Source organism: Pygocentrus nattereri, chromosome 30 (genome assembly GCF_015220715.1).
Source record: "Pygocentrus nattereri isolate fPygNat1 chromosome 30, fPygNat1.pri, whole genome shotgun sequence".
Classification (NCBI taxonomy): domain Eukaryota; kingdom Metazoa; phylum Chordata; class Actinopteri; order Characiformes; family Serrasalmidae; genus Pygocentrus; species Pygocentrus nattereri.
This window is the reverse complement of record NC_051240.1, coordinates 13,588,924-13,602,335: the sequence shown is the minus strand read 5'-3', so window position 1 is coordinate 13,602,335 and position 13,412 is coordinate 13,588,924. Positions and strand designations below refer to the sequence as shown.

Here is a 13,412-nt window from a genome sequence, read left to right as displayed (position 1 = left end):
CAGGTGCACCAGCTGCAGCATGAGCTATGCAAGAAGGATGAGTTGTTGCGGATGGTGGCGAGCGCGAGTGAGGAGAGCGAGACGGACTCCAGCTGCTCCACCCCACTGCACCCCCCACCGCCTGCAGGGAGCGCTCTCACACTCAGCCATCTGGAGGCGATGCAGAGCAAGCTGCAGGAGCTGGAGGAGGAGAACCTGGTGCTGCGGCAGGAGGTGAGAGAAATGAGCTGTAATGCCCTCACAGTGGAAATACCTGAGACGGTTTTCAGGCCAGGACAACAGACAATAACAATAATTATTGAAAGTTCACTCCTTTTTCCAATATTGATAACATGCTTTAAAAAATTCTGTAGTAGTAGTAATAATAATAATAATAATAATAATAATAATAATATTGTTCAGTTAGTAAAATAGATCCTTATGAAATGCTTTCACTGTTTTTCATTAATCATCAATATTGAATGCTATTAGACGCGTCACCCCAGGGGCGCAGGCAGCAATACATTTTTGGCTAGGCCTGTGAAAAAGTTGGTGGGCCGGTCAGTGTTATTACGCCCGGCTGTGGCCTGGTTCTGACAGCCATGTAACCCCAGATACTGCAACACCCTTTACTCTGAAGACTAAAGCTCTCATCTGCTCACCACACACACGTTTACCCAGTGAAGACAACGTAACAAAGTTAAACAGCTGAAATGTACAAAGACAGGGAAAAGTAAAAACCTGAACGTGATCATCCTAGACTGAAGCGCACTGCCACTGTGGACGGACCCAAAGAAGAAAACGTGACTGAGGAAAAACGCAGCAGCCTTAAAAACCTAAACCTCATCATCGACGCCAAAAATGCTGTCTCAACACGTCGACATTATACGATCCATTCATATCTTACCTTTTGATTCAGTAACATTTGCTTAGGTAGGTAGAAAATGACGGACTTTACAGGACAGAATCTCGTTTTGAAGCGTCTCCAGTTGCGTCTTTTAACCACAGCTGGAGCTTTACATTCAGTTGCTGAGCAGTGGTGGGAGGGCTGAGAAACTAAGGCGGAGCTTGGTGGAGAGCAGAGTGATTTGATTGGTCATAATATAGTGACCGCACTCACAAACAGGAAATTCAAGCTGCATTGTCTTTAAATATTCATCTCCATCTCATCTCCATGTGACAGTCCGGGCCTCTGATCGATCTGAGGAGATTCTCTTTTTGGCTGCGCCCTGTATCACCCGTCTCTAGTCTCTCTACTCTGTGAAATCCTTTTTACTGGGGTAGATTAATTATGCTTACTTCTGTGCATTGTCCTGTGTATTACTGCTGCACCATTGACTAAAAGGGTCTTTATGCACTTGTGCCTGCATATAATGATCAACTGTGTTAAATGGAGTTAAAACAAAATTGGGTTGAATTGTTGTAAACGAACGTGCTGATGAAATGAGCGAGTTCTACTCATCTGATGCTCTGCAGGCCAGTCATTTGAAGAAGGAAACCATCACATACGAGGAGAAAGAGCAGCAGCTGGTCAGCGACTGCGTTAAAGAGCTACGTAAGATACTCACGCTTTGTTTCGTCATCGTCATCACTTAATTTTGATTGCTACCCATGCGCATAAAAAACAGTCATTAAATAGTGTTCATAAGTATATGTGTGTGTTTCAGGTGAGTCAAACAGTCAGATGGTCACTCTGACTGAGGAACTTTCCCAGAAGAACGAGGATCTGCTGAGACATCAGGAGGAAATCGCCCAGCTACTGTCGCAGATCGTGGAGCTCCAGCACAGGGTCAAAGAGGTCGGAGAGAGAATCCGTTGTCGTTCAGCTACCAAGTATTATTTGATTAGTCTGTGTTTCCTCATTCAGAACCATCAGGAATGTGTCTTTTAGATGCACTTCTAGTCTTTGTGTCCAGATAAATTAGAAACTAAATACCAAAACATCATCGTAGATTCCAAGTTACGTACATTTTTTAATTGTTTGTAAAAAATAGTTTTAACTTGCTGAAGCCCTGCTGTTTATAAAATCCTAGGTCTCTTGTTATCAGACTCCAGCTACTGTGGAGACCATTTCAGGTAGCAGCAGTTAGTGATCTGGCTAGTGTTGTTTTATATGAACAGATCGAGGGCCAAATAATTTCAAGGTCGGCCTTCAGTGTGAGCTGTATTTGTGATAATGCTTTGCTTTACGTATAACCGAAGTCACTGTCCACAGATTCATGATACGATATGGTTGATTTCACTTGTAAATCATTACAGATCAGTGCAGTGAGCTGTAAACGGTTTAAATGAGCATAAAGTTTATTATGTAATTGCACAAGGTCTCAGTCTGAACCTCCTCCAGCTGTACGGTCGACATCAACACCACAGTCAAACTCATCCCAGACTGGACTGAGCATGTCAGGCGTCGCTGCTCTCACGGCTCTTTCAGTGGGATTTCGGAGATCATCCACTAAGAGTGGCGCATAAACAGGATCCTTAATGTCCCCCCCGCAAATAAAGTCACACGGCGTGAGATCAACGCCGAAAGCTCTGAGTTGTTGGAGGTTCACTGCCAGACTGGCGGTCAGAAACTCCTTCAGTTGGAGTGTGATTGGTTCCTCAGCGCCTCGCGGTTGTAAAATGTGCGCCGTCCCTGCGGTCGCCGTCCCTGCGGAGTGAGTTCTTGATTTCGCCCGTTCAGAATCGGCATTTAGTGGCTGCTTGAATCCTGTTGGGAGAAGTAACTGCTCATGTTTTCTTCATACGGCTTCCTTTTTACCAGCTTCTTTAAAAAAATGTTTTTCTGCACCTTAAATTTAACTTAAGTTGGAACAGAAAATTTGAAATCTTCCCGTTTTGTCCTCACCTTGGTAGCTGGGCGATGTGTTCATAAATGAGCGTGTTTGATGTATTAGAACAGGGTTTTTAAATCACTGCATTAAGCAGCATCAGCACTCGGTGACTGCTCAGTCCACTCAGCTAAAAACCCCACCATTTCAAACAGCTCGGCCAGTCAGCCATACGAGGTGCACCCAGGTGGGTAACCAAACCAGGGTTTTCCAGTTTGACAGCTGCGCAGTGAAGTTTCATTGTGATTATTATAGTTCGTGTTTGTCACTGTTAGCGGTGTAATTGTGTTAAGTAGAACTACAGAAACTGTTGCTGTTACGACGCGTTATAAAGCCTGAACTCTGTGTTCAGTTCAGGGTGTAACCCCTGTATCAAAAATGGAATATTAACTTGTTTCTCGTGACGCCCGTATAAAATATTCGAGGCTTTTGTCGGAGGGCGCAGGTTAATTTGCCCCGTCACTTTATCAAATAACGTGTAACACTTTATACTGTAGATGAAGTCTTTACTGACCTCATCTAGATTGGATGGCGTCCAGGTGGAAGGTGGACCACAGCGTCCGTGTGGTCAGCATGTTTTTAATGCATTTATATATTTTTTAGTTGGCACTGGAGAAAGAGGAGCTGAGGATTCACCTACAAGCCTCGAAGGAAGCACAGCGGCAACTAACAGCTGAGGTATGTTTACACACGCGCACGCACACATGCGCACACATGCGCACACACATGCACATAAATACACACATGCACACACATGCACATAAATACACACATGCACACACATGCACATAAATACACGCGCGCACACACATACACATAAATACACGCGCACACACATACACATAAATACACGCGCACACACATACACATAAATACACGCGCACACACATACACATAAATACACGCGCATACACATAAATACACGCGCACACACATACACATAAATACACATTTTATTTTCTTCATTTCTTATTGTCATTTAGACATTTTACCAGTTTTAAAAGAATATTTTACACACCTGGCATAGCAGCTTTAACTGGACTGTTTGGCACCTTTGTTCTCTTTTCCAGTCTGTGCACATTTAGTTTTCTCTGCCCACATAGAGGTTAAATAAAGTTCATATTATGCTTGTTATCAGTATTATTACCGGTAAAGACACTCTAACATGGGCTGTAGCTAATGGGCTGGGGAGTGACCGCAGGTGCCTTAGTACAGTATAGCTGTGTGTTTATCTGGGTGTATCCCAGTCTGTTCATGCCTGGTCCTCTTCTGTAGGGTGTTTATACCCAGTGAGCATCGTTTATTGTATTCCTTCAAAGAAAAATGCTAAATTAGTTGTTGCTGGTACTCAGTGAATCCATTTTTCCATTTTCGTCTTTTACCTGCGATCTCAAAAAAACATTTGGGACTCAGAAGCGCTTTAAAAGCCGCCGGCCTGTTCAGCTGTTTGTTCGAGGTGCAGGTTGTCAGATGATCTAGGACTTCATCCAAATAACCGATGTTATGAAACAGTAACTCCATAAACTCTGGGTTACTGGGTAACAAGTTTTATGAAGGGAGTTATGAAATGACCCAGTCAAATCCACAGGAGGGCAGTGCTTAGCTCTGCTTGAGTAACAGATCCAGCCTGTTATGTCGAGAATTATTGCACTATAAAGTATAACGAGTGTTTCTTTGAGAGATAACGCTGTGTGTTTGTCCGCATCAGCGTCATCCCTGTAACGCCCAATCAGTGACCTTGATTGGTGTGAGTGTAAAATAGCACTGAAGTGTGACACAGCATTCCAAAGCAGATGATTCAACTGCATTGATTTTGTAATGCTGGAATAATTTGTTATTATTACTACTACTACTACTAATAATGATGATGATGATGATGATGATGATGATGATAGAAAGGTGCACAATTTCTCTCCAAAGAAAAAAATATCCCTGACAGTACAGGTAGAGACAGAGTCTGTGTTCCGCTGCTGTGTTAATGGTTCCTCCACTTTAGAGTTGTGCATATTTTTTTTTTTTTTTTTAATGATTCTAAATCTAATCTAAAGGCTGTGTGTGTGGCTGTGTGTGTAGCTGAAGGAGCTGTCGGACAGGAATGTGGAGTGTGTAGGGATGCTGCACGAGTCTCAGGAGGAGATCAAAGAGCTGCGCAGTAAACACACCCCGTCAGCCGGACTGCGCAGACACCTGTCGTACGGACACTATCCTATGGTGAGACACACTCTTTAGCATGTAGGAGACCCTACAGTGTTAAAGTCGCGAAAGCACTTTTAATAAGACTGTTTATTTATTAGTTTGTTTACCTGTTTATTATTTTAGTTCTCATTTTATTTTTCTGTAACTGAATTTCTCTCTGAAGTGCTTTACAAAAACAGAAGTGGATGTTGTATTGTTGCAAAGCGGTCATTAGACTCTTAGACCGTCATTAGACTCGTCATTAGACTCTTAGACCATCATTAGACTCGTCATTAGACTCTTAGACCGTCATTAGACTCATCATTAGACTCTTAGACCATCATTAGACTCGTCATTAGACTCTTAGACCATCATTAGACTCATCATTAGACTCTTAGACCATCATTAGACTTGTCATTAGACTCTTAGACCATCATTAGACTCGACATTAGACCCTTAGACCATCAATAGACCCTTAGACCATCGTTAGACTCGTCATTAGACTCTTAGACCATCATTAGACTCTTAGATCATCATTAGACCCTTAGTCCTTCATTAGACCATCATTAGACTCTTAGACCATTATTAGACTCTTAGACCATCATTAGACTCGTCGTCAGACCTTTAGTGTTATTATTTTTATTATTATTATGGTTGTTAATAACATTTACTGCTGTGCTTCAGTAAATGTTTCAGTGAAATTAATCTTTCTCTTCTTTTAAATTAAACTAATCTCTCTCTCTCTCTCTCTCTCTCTCTCTCTCTCTCTCTCTCTCTCTCTCTCTCTCTCTGTCTCTCTGTCTCTCTCTCTCTCTCTCTCTCTCTCTCTCTCTCTCTCTCTCTCTCTCTCTCTCTCTGTGTGTGTGTTTGTAGGACTCCCTGGCGGCGGAGATTGAGGGCACTATGAGGCGAGAGCTGAGTGTGGACGAGGAGGTGGCCTTTCAGGATCAGAGGTGACTCTCACTTCCTTTCTTGTCCTTCAGTGCCCAGCTCTGGTGTAAGTTTGTTCTTTGCCCTTGACCTTTGACCCCTTGTGCAGGTCGGCCCATAAGCGTGTGTTCCAGACGGTGCGGAGTGTGAACGAGACGGTGGTGCGAGCAGCTGCAGCGGCGCCCCCTATTCCCGGCTCCGGACACAGCAGTGTGGTGATGACAGCACAGCCCTTCCGTTCTCACACACGCACGCCGCAGGAGGCAGAGACACAGCCAGACGCGGCCAAGTGAGTCTGGAGCGCGCTGCGCGGGGCGGGGCGGGTCTGGAGCGCGCTGCGCGGGGCGGGGCGGGTCTGGAGCGCGCTGCGCAGGGCGGGGCGGGTGAAACATGAAATTCAAGTCACGAGTGTTCAGAGTGGTGGAGATGGGAACCAGAAGGCTGAAGACCGCCATGCCTCGAGAAGCTCCCTCGCAGCACTTCTACACAAACGGCTAACAAATGCACATCGTGTCTGAGACGACGTTGCACAGCGGTTTTGTTGAACGTTGCAGAGTTTTGTGTGGCAAACTAATCAGATTTACCGTCAGTATAAAAACACAAAAAAATGTTTATTAATCTGTGTAATTCCTCTTTAATGCGTGTGGAAGCTCACAGTTCGTCTGATGGTCTGGTGTGTGTTCCTGTCTCAGGTGTGATTCTCGACTGGGTCTGCCGGGTTGTCCAGGAGGAAGTGACCTCGTCTCCGCGCTGCACCGTCTTTCTCTGCGCAGACAGAACTTCCTGTGCGAGCGGCAGTACTTCCAGGCAGAGCGGGACCGGAAGCTGCAGGAGCTGGCGGGGGTGGAGTCTGAGGGGGGTGGGAGTGGCTGCAGTTCACCAATGGGAAGCGTTCTGTCCTCCTTCACCAACCTATCAGAGTTCTCCGTTTCCTCCAGCTGCTTCAAAACCTTCCTGCCAGAGAAACTGCAGATAGTCAAACCGATGGAAGGTGAGAGCAGAACCCGGAGCACTGACACGACCAGAACTCGCGCAAACGGTCCAGTTAGTCTCATAACAGCGTCAGCAATACCAGCTGCCAGCTGATTGGAGGAACCGTCTCTGATACGTGATTTAACCTGTTTACCTCTGTGGACCCGGCGGTGGGTCCAGACTGCACTTGGTCATGTTCTTCATAACGTTCATACTCCATAAGCTCCATTCAGAAGCTGGGCGTCGTGTGAGGCTGTAGCTCTTCTCTCCAGTCTAATAGACGGTGATGTCATTTTAAACCCTTATAATAAAAGAAGCTGAACTCACTTTGTTTTTCTACCCAAATCTGAAACGTCAACAGAGTCATTCAGATGTCGACAGCCTTGTTATCCATCATCCTAAATGACCAGCGAGACCGCGGCGTGTACGGAGTTGTATAATGTTAATAATAAGGCGAGGAGCGTTTGGAGCAAGGACTACCAACCTTTTACGATTCGCTGCCCTTTGCATTAGACCACAAGAACATTTAACAGTTCTCATCGTTTCAAATGCAAATAAATATGAAACACATTAAACAGTGTAACTTGGCGGGTTTCACTTGACTGTAGGATCAGAATCATGAACACCCAAACGCACTAAACGTCACTGTCTGTAGCCGTTTACCCACAACGGATAAAATCCATACCATCAAAAGGCGGAATGTTTTGCATCAACTTGCACTGAAACTATAAATATGTCCAGCTAGATGGGTCTTGTATTTTGGCAGCCTGACCACTGAGCTCAACCTGAATATTTAGGTATTTTTGATGCTTCATTTTTGCTCATTTTATGCTTTTGTAGTGATTCTTGCTTGTATCCTTCAGGCAAAGCAGTTTTTCCCCAAGGAGACACGATTTAAATAATAAATAAATAAATAAATAAAATTTAAAACATTTTTCAAACTCCAGAACACTTTAAAAAAAACAAGAACAAAACAAAACCTTCCAAAGTACAAATGTAATCACAAATGTGCTAATGCTAAAAGTGGGGGTGGCCGATATTTGTTGTTGTTGTGATTAAATAACATCACATCAGTATTTAAAGAGCTATAAAAACTGCTTGGTTCATAACAAAGAGAGCATAATCAGTCCTGTTTCAGTGTATTTAGGGAAATCATTGTTCTCATAGTGTATATTTAATGTGGCACCACTGGTTCTCTTTCATTTGTTCCAACTTATCAAACCTCATATCGCCTCTTCCTATAATAACCGTCATAACCAGCAGAGAGAAACAGACACATCAGCGCATGAGTCGGTACAAGACTTTAGCTTTCAGTAACGCCCTCTCGCCTTTTCTCCTGAAGGCTCTCTGACTCTGCATCACTGGCAGCAGCTGGCGAAGCCCCATTTGGCCACTATCCTGGACCCCCACCCTGGTGTGGTCACCAAAGGCTTCCGTCCACTGCCGCATGACGCCGTCTACCATCTGACAGACCTGGAAGAGGACGAGGAGCACGAGAGAGCCCCTTGGGAGGACAGGAGAGAGAAAAGAGGGACAGGAGATGAAAGGAGGAAGATGGGACAGGTGGAGGAGGAAGAGGACGAGGAAGGAGGGATTACCTTCAATGTCCAGTCATCTTCCACTCCAGAGGAGAAGAGAGAGAGGAGAAGTGTCCTCACGCCAGTGAGGGGTCCACCCCATTCACCGACTCTGACATGCTCTCCTGTTGCAGTGGCAACCGCCATCTCCTTAACCACGACACCTGGCCTGGTGATGACCTCTGGCACCTTGGTAACCTCGGCACCTGCAGGGTCATCAGCAGGGTCAACGCTTCCAAGCCTGAATATCAATACAACAGCACCCTCTGCAGGTGAGCAGTTATTATTGCACCCACAGCATTCACTGCAGCACTGACCGTTCTGACCATCGGTCTGTGTGCTGTGAAAGGAGGATTGTGGTGAAAAGTCTAATTTTAGCAGTTAACGGTCAGTCTGCCTAAACGGGTTTGGTGGCACATTTGCTTTTCTTAGTTTTGCACTGAAGCTTCAAGCCTAATGTAGCTAACAAGTAATGGACCAAATAAAATAATCTATGAAAATGGACACGCAGTATGTCCCGTGGCTAAAACGCGTAGAAGCAGCCATCTGCACCGTTTTTATTTTTAATATCATTTTAATAGATTCATCTCTGCTTCTGCTTTTATTTGTACGTTTTAAGCCTAGACTGATCCAGAGATCGTCACAAGTTGCAACATGTGAGTTCAAGTCTAGTCTAGAGTCACTAAAGTCGAGTCAGAGTCGAGTCTCAAGTCCCTGGCGTTGTGAGTGCGAATCGAGTCTATAGGAGTCCAGCTGAAGCTTAAAGAACTGTGTTGTGTGATTTACTAATACTTCTGCTAGACGGAGTTGACCACTTGGTTGAAATGAGCAGGTGCACTAGCTGCCTATATGATCCCATTGGCCAACGTAAGTCTGGATTTTAGATCTGAAATAGGCTGTTTTGTCATGAACGTCACTCTTTTTAAGCAGTGAATCCTGGGAAATGTCAGAGCTCCACCTTCTCAACCTACACCTTCACCACCTGCAGGATCCTACACCCCAGTGATGTCACGCAGGTGACACCTAGGTATGTGACTGGATGCCATTTGAATTCACTGCATGATTTGATTGATTGGAAACTTGTCTTTGTTGTTGGTCATTAAACTGTTTAACTTACAATTTGCTCTCATCCTGTCCTCCGTTCCTCTACCTCTCTCTCCCTTTCGTCCATCTCTCTAGCTCTGCCTGTAGTCCGTCTGTGTGTGCATACACCCCTAGTTCCCTCCGGACTGGTCCCAGTACACCGGTCACTCCGTGCAGGCTCAGTCTGGGTGACTCTTTCCCTCCTCGTCGTCCTGCAGCTCTGCCTGGTGGTCTGGCTAAACTCCTGCTGGAGAAAGGCATCTCAGCTCAAGGAGCTCCAGCTCCTTCCAATCTGCCCAAGCCCAAGCCCAAGCCCCTGCGCCTCCTGCCAAATACCCCCCCTAACTCCCCCTCCCAGTCCCCCTGCCCCTCTCCTGTCCACTTTGAGTCCAGAACCGGCCCCTCTGACAATTTTTTGGCATCGCGGCCTGCTGAGCTGTTCTTGCAGGATGTTTACGGTGTAAAACTCGGCCGCGCCCCCAGACCTGACCTTCCCAGTCCTGACCCCGCCCCCACTGAGCAACCGTCCAGTCATGATCGCCACAGCGGCAATCTTGTGGAACGTCTGCGGAAGCTGGGACTGGACAAAAAAGTGCTACATGGCGCGGAGTCAGACACTCATCGCCAGGACAACGCCACTTTCCTCGCCACAGGCGGAGGAAGCCTTTTGGATGGGTTAAGGCGGAACCAAAGTCTCCCTGCTATGATTGGTCGACGAAGCACATCTGCCTCTAGCCCCTCCCATCCTGTCCCACCCCCACATCCCACTTCCCTTAACTTACCTACCCCCCCTTGGGGTAACTTGAAGCCTAACCGCAGACATGCCTCGCTCTCTCAGGCCACTCCTCTTCCACACAAACACTAAAGTAAGTGGGCGGGCCTTGGACAGTGATTGTAATTGCTGTCTCCATGCTCCGCCCACACATTTGTTTTCATAGCTACGTGGTTAGGAGCGACAGGCTTTATAGAGCGCCAGCTAAACTCCCATTGAACCTCATTAGAAAATGTAGCACAGAGCTAAAACTTCTTCAGTGAGGCACTAAAATGTTTCAGAGCCGCTGCGTAATGTTGAGCTTTCATTCAGAAGCTACTGGACTAGACGGTTGTTGTAGCTGGTCAAACTGTTTGGACTCAGAAAATGGATTTGAGACTTTAAATCAAACTGTAGGTGTTTGATATTTCCTGTGCTGTGAGGTTTCTTATTGGGTTAAATGGATTTTTCTGGAAAGCTTGTTCAACCTCACTATGAAAGACGAGTGTGTGGGCGTGGCTTGGGCGTGTCAGCTTGCTGGAGTCGTGTTTGGGCGCCTGTCCTGCACTAACTGAATAACCTGTGACTTCCTAATTCAGCCCTTTTCTTGCCTCCTGATGAACTAACGGTAAACTGTAAAGCGTGGAGAAGATGAGACGGCGCTCCTTTGCTTGTTGTTTAAAGCACAGTAATGTGAGTAAACGTAGCGCCTCGTGATTGTGGTGCATCAGTGGCGGATTTTGAAGGCCTTGATTATTTATATAAAGGGAAAGGAGACTCTTTTGTTGTTTTTCCCTTAATTTCTCCAGTTTATTCCGGTTCCTTTCACCTTTAACCTTTAAAAGTCAGTGTTTTAACCTTTGCCTTAGCCTCGCACGATGTTTCTTTTGATCTGTCCATTTTCCCGTGAGGCTCTGCAGGCTCTGGGAAGCAGGTGGAGGAAGAAGACGGGAAGTCGGTCAGGGATAGAGCAGGTAGGGTGAAGTGAGCGTAAGGAAAAGTAGGTGCGTCTCAGAGTGCAGCAGCGTGAGCTGTAGGTGGGATAGACTGTGGAGGGTTTGGGGAAGTTGGTCAGGGACCCCTAATAACAGGTCAGATGCTTGTCCTGTATCGATTCGTATTTAATGGGAATTCTCCACTTACAGTCATATGCAAAAGTTTGGGCGCCCTGGTCAAGTAACGTTTTGCTCATTTCCAGTTGAGAATAAGACGTTTACAGAGAACACACTCCTCCTCTCAGCACAGTTCATGTTTATTTACTCAATTTCATGTATTGAGAATAAAAAAAAAAACAAAATTCAAACAAAAAATGTTTCGCTCTCCAGTGTGTTAGAAATTCTCTACTAAAATGTTCATAAACCATATTTCAGATCCCTGTAGATCAGCAGTACGGCTGGTCTAACAGGGGTGTATAAACATTTGCGTATGACTGCTTTAGTTTCCCTCGTTCTGGTTTTAGTGAGGAGTAGTGGAGCTCGTTCAGTAGTTATTATTATTTTAATAAGAAGTTGTTTAATATAATAACATTAAATGTGGTCATATTACTCAAGCTGTGCATCGTAGCAAACTTAAGATAAATAAACAAACGTGCATGTTAATGAGGGGAAATCCAGCAGTGTGCTTCTGTAGGGTTGAGAATCAGGTAGATGGAGATGAAGGTGGAGCAGGAAAGTGAATTAAAGGTGATGGAAAGTAATAAAGATTGATGCAGAATGGAGGGTCGAGCGTGCAGAGCCTCAGCAAACGGACTCGTCTTTCTTTCCTCTGGACTTCAGCCGTCTGTGCTTTACTGTAAACTAGCCAGTTATGCTTTACCTTCAGGCACTACTGACCCACCAGTTGTTTGAGCTATTTTCCGAGTAATAACTGCCGTATCTGTCCAGTTGCTGTTACCCGTTTCCTTATAAATGACCAGAGATCATTACGGACTGCAACTCCCAGCATGCATTTCCGCCTCCTGTTGTCAGTTGTAATACGGGCTGACTGGTTTTGTTGTTTCTCAGGATTCTCTTTTATGAGGGAGACGTTTTGTTGTTATTTGCCATGTGTTTTGGCGTTCAGGGCCGTTCGGAAGGGATTATATGTTTATGAGGAAGACGATAGTCGGTTGAAGATGAAAGAAAAGCTCACGCTTCTGTGGTTTTAAACTCAAAGGGAATCATCATACGTTCCTCTCATCTATACAAGTCCCTCATATTCCTGATCAAATATAGAGGAATCTAGAATCACCCAGGCTGTTGGACCACCCATGTGCTGAGTGGACCTGATTCCTCGAATTCTGACCCCTGAGCGAATTAAAACCATCCCGCTTCCCATTTAAAGCACTTTTTCATTTTAACCCACTAAACCACGTTATGAGTTGGAGTTCGGAGTTCACCCCATGTATACCAGTATAAGATTAAAGGTCTAACGTAAGTCATATGAAGTAACCTTATTTAGCACCATTTCATTTAGCGGAGCTTTTTAATGTGTCGCTCATTAGTTCTCGTTTTGTGGCTCGTCGCCGGAGTTTAAAGGGTTAAAGGGGATTTTCTTATAAGCTGTTGTTCAAACCAAAATGATTTGTAAAATGAATGTGTTGTTTGTTTGTTTGTTTGTTTGTTTGTTTGTTTGTTTGTTTGTTAATGTAAGCGGACCTGCTTTTTTGTGCTGTTGTAATAGCCATACAGCGGAGCAGCGCTGGATTGTGGGCCAGAAGGGAAGTGGAGGGGTGGAGTAGATGTTGTCAGAAAGGTTGGTGTGACGGACCGCAGAGCAAACTAAGCTCTTCTCACATTCTGTAGGTTTGTGTTTATTAATTATTATCAGCAGCACTGATGTTGATCCAAATATCGTAAAGAAGCAAGCATGATTTAATCGGGACGCGGCCAAAGTTTGACGTTATCTGCTTCGTTGAAGCCACCAGCTTCTGCATCTCTCACATCAGCCTTTCTTCTGTCTCTCAGGGTTAAGGACTGGCACATAGAGATGAAGTCACCACCCGTAGTTTTTGTGCCAAGCATTGATTAGTGTAGAGATAGACGGCCTTTGTGTCCGTAGCTGATTCCCTGTTAAACCCCATCAGTGCCATTCTGTTGCTTCTTTTTTAATAAAATAATCAAAATCAATGTCGTG

The 13,412-nt window shown here is 45.1% G+C and overlaps 1 protein-coding gene across 7 annotated transcripts in view; it reads left to right on the top strand.

Moving 5' to 3' along the window:
* trak2 (trafficking protein, kinesin binding 2) overlaps positions 1 to 13,405 on the top strand; it is a 29,768-nt gene extending 16,363 nt beyond the window's left edge. For 6 of the 7 annotated variants that reach the window (XM_037536490.1, XM_017703653.2, XM_037536489.1 and 3 more), the window contains 11 exons: positions 4 to 213; positions 1,456 to 1,534; positions 1,647 to 1,777; positions 3,414 to 3,488; positions 4,884 to 5,021; positions 5,859 to 5,938; positions 6,025 to 6,204; positions 6,608 to 6,906; positions 8,230 to 8,736; positions 9,392 to 9,491; positions 9,644 to 13,405. In XM_037536490.1, coding sequence (XP_037392387.1) covers positions 4 to 213; positions 1,456 to 1,534; positions 1,647 to 1,777; positions 3,414 to 3,488; positions 4,884 to 5,021; positions 5,859 to 5,938; positions 6,025 to 6,204; positions 6,608 to 6,906; positions 8,230 to 8,736; positions 9,392 to 9,491; positions 9,644 to 10,412 — 2,568 coding nt within the window. In that variant the 3' untranslated portion in view covers positions 10,413 to 13,405. The remainder of the gene's footprint in view (positions 1 to 3; positions 214 to 1,455; positions 1,535 to 1,646; positions 1,778 to 3,413; positions 3,489 to 4,883; positions 5,022 to 5,858; positions 5,939 to 6,024; positions 6,205 to 6,607; positions 6,907 to 8,229; positions 8,737 to 9,391; positions 9,492 to 9,643) is intronic. The other variant, XM_037536491.1, reaches the window with a different exon arrangement.
* Positions 13,406 to 13,412: the final 7 nt, after the last annotated feature.